The sequence below is a fragment of the Danio aesculapii genome, chromosome 10, assembly GCF_903798145.1.
Source record: "Danio aesculapii chromosome 10, fDanAes4.1, whole genome shotgun sequence".
Lineage (NCBI taxonomy): Eukaryota > Metazoa > Chordata > Actinopteri > Cypriniformes > Danionidae > Danio > Danio aesculapii.
In genome coordinates this window covers 44953777-44961276 of record NC_079444.1, presented here as the reverse complement: position 1 = coordinate 44961276, position 7500 = coordinate 44953777, and the positions used below count along the sequence as shown (strand labels likewise).

At 41.2% G+C, this 7500-nt stretch overlaps 1 protein-coding gene across 1 annotated transcript in view; it reads right to left on the bottom strand.

Moving 5' to 3' along the window:
• Positions 1-1087: 1087 nt before the first annotated feature.
• The window catches only part of LOC130236201 (metal transporter CNNM3), a 13740-nt gene continuing 7327 nt past the window's right edge, over positions 1088-7500 (bottom strand). Inside the window, exons 6-7 of the mRNA XM_056466849.1 lie at positions 4651-4781; positions 1088-1198 (exon numbers count right to left, since the gene is read on the bottom strand). Coding sequence (XP_056322824.1) covers positions 1088-1198; positions 4651-4781 — 242 coding nt within the window. The remainder of the gene's footprint in view (positions 1199-4650; positions 4782-7500) is intronic.

Here is a 7500-nt window from a genome sequence, read left to right as displayed (position 1 = left end):
AATATGAATGAGGTTATGTTCTGTCATATTACACACAAAGATAACGTCACATACAGCGTGACATTACCAAGACCACTGCTGACATGAGCATGCATAAAACACCCGTCATATTCATAATGCGTCATGTCATGGGTATAACCGCGTCATCTAAAGTGTTACCCAGCACTCATAACAATATAGATTATATACACATATTATTATTGTTATTCTATATCAATTTGATCAATAAAGAAATATTTCAGAACTAATGTTAATGCTTATTTATATTAATCTTTAATTAACAAATTATTTAATTAATTTATGTATTTTAATTCATTTATATTTTTAACATATTTTTAATTCATAATTGTGTCTGTGTGTGTGTGTGTGTGTGTGTGTGTGTGACAAGAACTAACCAATCAGCTTTACACTTTGTATGGAATATACAGTCATAATGGTAGGCTAATTAACTCAGACTAACGATTTAAAGGGGACCCATTACGCCCCTTTTTATAAAATGCGTCTCTGCTGTCTCTAGAGTGTGTGTGTGTTTGAGTTTGAGCTGAGAATAGCACACAGATAATGTTCTCTAACTCTCTGAAACTGACCCGTTTAGGCCTTGTTTCTAATTGTGGAGTTTTGGTGACTGTCGCTTTAAATGCAAATGAGATTGTGCTCTTTTCAGAAGAGGGCGGAGCTACAAATGCTGCAGCAGATGTAAAACAGCACTAGCTTGTCAGTGCTTATCAAGTGTGTGCTTCATGCTTCTGTCAGTCTGTGTCGCTCCTGTCTAAAACTCCACATCTATAATCCTCTTAGTCTATGCTGACATTATCTTCAGCAGCTCAAACACTCTAATGGCTAACGGACAGACGGCTGCTTCTCACTCAGGGCTGCTGTTTATGCTAATGAGGGAGAGATGATGGGCACTAGTGGGTGGGGCTTTCCCCCTCTGATGACACGAACAAAGGAGAATGTCAATCAAAGTGTTTCTGCATCAAGTCAGATTATAACAAACACAGTTCATTCATGTTCACCATTAGAGGCTGGATATTAGAGCTGTTCTCAGGTCAGTGTTGTGATGTTACTTGCGCTGTGTTCTTCTGGTTCAAGACAGTTTAGTTTGAGCTGTTTCGTGCAGAATCTTGATCTCCGGCGGTTCTGGGCTCTGAGAAACACGCGACGCCATCACAGCGTTCAGATACTGCAGACGCGTCACCTGCGCGCGCACACACACACACACACACACACACACACACACACACACACACACACACACACACACACACACAAAACACACACACAAAAACACACACACTTCAGTCCACATGAACACTACTGGGAGGAATGACTGGAGAAAACAAGCCAATATTTAAGTGATCCCAAATGATGTTGAACAGATTCAGGAGTTTCTCACAGTATTTTCCTCTAATATTTGTTCTTCTAGAGAAAGTCTGATTTGTTTTATTTCGGCTAGAATAAAAAGCAATTTTTAATTGTTTTAATTGCCAGGCGTTACGTTTGGAGAAAAGCAGGCAGCGCTCATCACCAGGCTAACAGCATCCCTACAGTGAAGCATGGTGGTGGCAGCATCATGCTGTGGGGATGTTCTTCAGCAGCAGGAACTGGAAGACTAGTCAGGATAGAGGGAAAGATGAATGCAGCGATGTACAGAGACATCCTGAATGAAGACCTGCTTCAGAGTGCTCTTGACCTCAGACTGGGGCGATGGTTCATCTTCCAGCAGGACAATGACCCAAAGCACACAGCCAAAATATCAATGGAGTGGCTTAACAACAACTCAGTGAATGTCCTTGAGTGGCCCAGCCAGAGCCCAGACCTAAATCCTATTGAACATCTCAGGAGAGATCTGGAAATGGCTGTACACCGTTGCTTCCCATCCAACCTGATAGAGCTTGAGAGGTACTGCAAAGAGGAACGGGCAAACGACAGTTGTGCCAAGCTTGTGGCATCTTATTCAGAAAGACTTGAGGCTGTAATCGCTGCCAAAGGTGCATCAACAAAGTATTGAGCAAAGCCTGTGAATACTGATGTACATGTGATTTTACTGGTGTTTTATTTTTATAAATTTTCAACAATTTCAAAAACTCTTTCTTCACATTGTCATTATGGGGGATTGTGTGTAGAATGTTGAGGAAATCAATTAAGTTAATCCATTTAGGAATAAGGCTGGAGCATAAACAAAGGTGGAGAAAGTGAAGCGCTATCAATACTTTCCGGACACACTGTATAAATGGTTTACAAGGACACCAAGTTGTATGATGACATGGGAATGACTTCGCTCACAAGTCTAAAAGGCCAGTTCCTAGATCAGAGGTGGGAGAACTACGGCCTGTGGGCCATATGCAGCCCGCTGAACCTTTTCATCCGGCCTGCGAGGGAGTTTTTAAAATGCTGCTTCTGAGTCACGGTTTAGTTTCAGAATTACTAAATTAATTCTGCAATACAAGCGAACGCCATGTGATGGCAGTATTGCACACGATGCAGTAGAATTAGAACACACTCTCGAATATTAAAATGCACTCGACCGTTAAAGACTGAAAATGACAGAAACAGGGGTCTAATGTGCCAAGAAAGTATTGCTGTTTTTAAAGACTACAACCTAAGGCGCCGATTACACCGAACGCGCATTTACCTTCCAAAAATGCGAAGCGCAGGGCACTGCCTTTTTGTTGACAAGAAATAAAGGCGCGCGGTGAGCTTTTTTAATGTGGTTAGGCAACGACTGAATCAGTTGGGTATTTTGCAAGGGTGTTACTGTTGATATTAATATAACTTTATTTCCAGGCTCATTGTTCACATTAACACACTCATAATAACATGACGGAATAGCAAAGACTACGATTCTTCTGTTTTATCTCATAGTTTTATAATGGTTGATATGAGCATATTAATACAAGCTCAAATGAGATTGTTGTGAATTTGACTCAAATTATATAATAATTGCTGGTCAAATGTGTTAATTTTTGGATTGTAGCTACAATCCAACTCGCTCTTTAAGGTCTCAAAACTCAGGGCTTCTGGTAGTACCTAGAATAGCAAAGTCGAGTAAAGGAGGTCGAGCCTTCTCATTTATAGCTCCTAAACTCTGGAATAGCCTTCCTGATAACGTCCGAGGCTCAGACACACTCTCCCAATTCAACACTAGATTAAAGACCTATCTGTTCAGTAAAGCATACACTCAGTGCACCACTTGGGGGCTTCCACAGGTTCTGCATCTTGTTGATATACACTATGAACAGCAGCTACACTAATTATTTTCTTTATTCTCCATTTCCACCTGGGGATACTCTTCCCGAGGCCCTCAGACTATGCAGAGTCACTGATTCGATCCAAGACCAACGATGAGATGATCCCAAGGTTTCCATAATCCTGGACCAGGCCGTATCCTGAGCAGCTACTGTGATGGTCATGGAAGAGTGGAGAACATGAGACTGATTCCTGTGACGCTCCAGAGACAGACGAGTCTTCGCTGAGGCCAGCTTCCAGCCTCCGCCACTGAGACTGCAGCTCTGCACAAGACGTTTGGCCAGCGGAGAAATTAAAATGGTCGTGCCCAACTGAGCCTGGTTTCTCTCAAGGTTTTTTTCTTCACTTCCGCCTTTAGTGAAGTTTTTTTCTCTCTCCGCAGTCGCCACTGGCTTGCATGGTTTGGGATCTGTAGAGCTGCGCATCGTTGGATTTGCTCTTCAGTGTTTGGACTCTCAGTGGTGATTATTAATTTTTATTTATTATTAATTAATATTAATAATATTATTAATATTAATTTTTGTCACTGAATATATTCTCCATTCATACATCCACTTTAAAATGTTATTTTATCAAAGATTTGTGGTTTCATCAAGCTTTATGATGATTAATCTGTATATTCTAAAAGCAGTGCTAATTAGATTCATGTAAATTTGGCTGAATAGTAAACTTAAGTATTTTTAATGTGTTAATATGAGATTTTTTTCTATCAGACAATATCTTTTCTATTCTCCACTGTAAAAATTATTACATTATTATTATTATAATTATATTTTAAGGAATTATTTTATTGTTTTATGATGATTGATAAGTAAATATAAATAGCAGTGCAAATTCATTTGACTTGTAAATTTGACTCAATAATAACTAATAATAACATGTTTCTGTCTGATATTACATGTTTCATGCATACTGCCACTATAAATACCAGTTATTTTTTGAAGGATTTCACATGTGACCCATTACTTGGTTTGCAGAACTTGATGTGGCCCCTCTGGTCTAAAAGGTTTGCCCACCACTGTCCTAGAGGCTGCAGCCCTACACAGTTTAGCTCCAACCCTGCAGGTTATAAACAAGCCTGAAGGACTCGATTAGTTTGAGCAGGTGCGTTTAAATAGGGTTGGAACTAACCGGTGCAGAGCTGCGGCCCTCCAGTAACTGGCTTTAACACCTGTGACTTAGCTGTACTCTATTAAGGTGGTTTACAGGGTCAAAACTCATGTCCTTCTAATTCAAAACACTTATAAATCGTCAGTCTTTTGTGGGTTTCCTGTGAGGGTTGGGTTTAGGGGTAGGGCCATATCAGAAGGGGTTTTTACAGTATATGATACACTACATCTATGGAGTGTCCCTGTAAACCATGTATACAAGCATATGCGTGTGTGTGAGAGTGTGTGTCACCTTTATAAGCTGCAGGTCGGTCAGGGCTCGTACAGTGTAGTCTGGACAGTAGCTGGATGGGCTGCTGGCGTCTCCGAGCTCAAACGGGTCTCTGGGCGACTGACGTTGTGTGGACACTGGAGACTGATGGACTGAACACAACAACAACCACAACAACATTATTATAAATAAACAAACAGATCACGTCTACACTAATCCAGAGCAATTAGAAAACAGATTTCCAACAGTCTAACAACACTTGATGTCCACACTATCATTTATAATTCTCTCCATCATCCACACTAAAACACCTGAAAGCGCTTTGGTTGATGTACTGCGCATGTGCACAGACGTAAGACGCTTTTACCTGCGCATATGCGTCTGCTGTTTATTTACTGTCCGTCTCTGAAATTTCATAGTAAAATGTGGAAGAAACATCACAGTGTGCTGAAGAGAGGTGATATGGAGCATCTACACACTCATCTTAAAGGTGCAGTGTGTAAGTTTGACACCTAGTGTTTGAACTTGGTATTGCACGCCTGATTCAAAACACATTTTCACTCTGCTCCTACTCTGATGGCTCCATGCAAGCGCAGGTTGCCAGATTGACGTCACCAACAGGGCTGAGCCTGACTATAGAGCCTAAAGGCAGATTTTAACAGTGTTCTAACTAAAAGCAACGCGATAGAAGGAATATTTTCCATATTAAAAGAAGTTTTTGTCTTAACCAACACCTCAAATTTATATTTTAACAGCTGAACAACAGGATAAACTGACAATGATCAGCTCAGGTACAGCTCATGTGCTTTATTCAGTGTTAAATGCTAATAATGCGAGTCTGAATGCCATTTTAAATCACATTTATTGCCATACTACTGAAATCAGCAGCAGATAGTTCACCTCAGATCTGGAGAATAAAATAAACCGTGTGAAATTGAACTTTAGAGCTGTGAGTCTGTGCAAACCAACACATTTCAGTGATTCAGCATCTACATTTAATCATGTTAAAGAGCTTTAAGATCTATTCATTAGATTATAAACCTTAGCATTTGGCTGGAGTGCAGTAAGTGCACTATTCTGTGCTGTATTGTATTGTAGATTGGCTGTATTTACAATTCTGTCGTGTTTCGTCTGGCGAAAACAGCCCAATTGCTCATCACTGTGTATCTCATCATGTAGCGTGTTGTTAGGACACGGGGTTATAATGTAACCTGCTCACCTAATGTTTACACTCATAATATTTATATTATTTGCTGATTAATAACCTCATGTGGAACTCTGAATCTGCTTCTCATTTCAGAGTCTGCTACTGTCCACCAGAGGGCGCATTTCAGTCACGGACGCATGCTTAGAGAGCCTTATGACTGAATTAATCACACCAAAGCAACCCGGGTGCTGAAATATAATTGGCTAAACTGACATTGGGCGGGTTAAAGAGACCAAAACAAAGAAAGCCGTTCCTGCATGTAACGCACATGTTGAAAGCAGAATATCTGACTTCAGCATTGTTCCTCAGATAAACAAGTATGTTCACTGAGCATGTTTCTGAATATCTGCACACATATGATGCTGTTTTATGATGCAGAAGAGTCAGAAACTGACATACAGCACCTTTAATAAAATAATCTGTCCTCCACCATGTTAGCTGAACTGCCTTTAACGGCTAAATTAGCCTCATCATTTTACAAAGCCTCTGTTTTCAGTCCACACTTCAATCACACTTATGCACTTTGGACAGAGTTTCAGAAAGACAGGTTTTCCTCTTAAAAACACCATCTCAATGTGGACGAAAGGACAAAACATGCATTTTTAAATGAAAACGTGAGTGGACATGGTGTCACTGATTGTGAATCTGTGTGTGTGTGTGTGTGTGTGTGTGTGTGTGTGCAGAAACGTCAACACTTCAACAATAGTGTGTTTGCTTTCACAACACAACAACAGATGTGCAGAATCAGCGGCTTTTCATTCTGCGCTCAAACTCAAATCAGGAAGAGCAGATCTGTGTTTCTGCACTCATAATATTACAGAGATTACAGAGAAATATTAAATACTGATAATAATGAGAAATATACACTCACTGGCCACTTTATTAGGTACACCTGTACAACTGCTTGTGATTGGCTGAAATTTGCGTTAACATGGCAGCAGCTCAATGCATTTAGGCGTGTAGACATGGTCAAGAGGATCTGCTGCAGGTTAAAGTGAGCATCAGAATGGGCAAGAAAGGGGATTTAAAAGACTTTGAACGTGGCATGGTTGTTGCTGCCAGACGGGCTGCTCTGTGTATTTCAGAAACTGCTGATCTACTGGGGATTTCACGCACAACCATCTCTAGGGTTTACAGAGAATGGTCCGACAAGAGGAAATATCCAGTAAGCGGCAGTTCTGTGGGTGCAAATGCCTTGTTGATGCCAGAGGTCAGAGGAGAATGGCCAGACTGGTTCCAGCTGACAGAAAGGCAACAGTAACTCAAATAAGCACTCGTTACAACCGAGGTCTGCAGAAGAGCATCTCTGAACACACAACACGTCCAACCTTGAGGCGGATGGGCTACAGCAGCAGAAGACCACACCGGGTGCCGCTCCTGTCAGCTAAGAACAGGAAACTGAGGCTACAATTCACACAGGCTCACCAAAACTGGACAATAGAAGATTGGAGAAACGTTGCCTGGTCTGATGAGTCTCCATTTCTGCTGCCACATTCAGATGCTCGGCTCAGAATTTGACCTCAACAGCATGAAAGCATGGATCCATCCTGCCTTGTATCAGCGGTTCAGGCTGGTGGTGGTGGTGTAATGGTGTGGGGGAGATTTTCTTGGCACACTTTGGGTCCATTAGTACCAATTGAGCATGGTGTCAACGCCACAGCCTA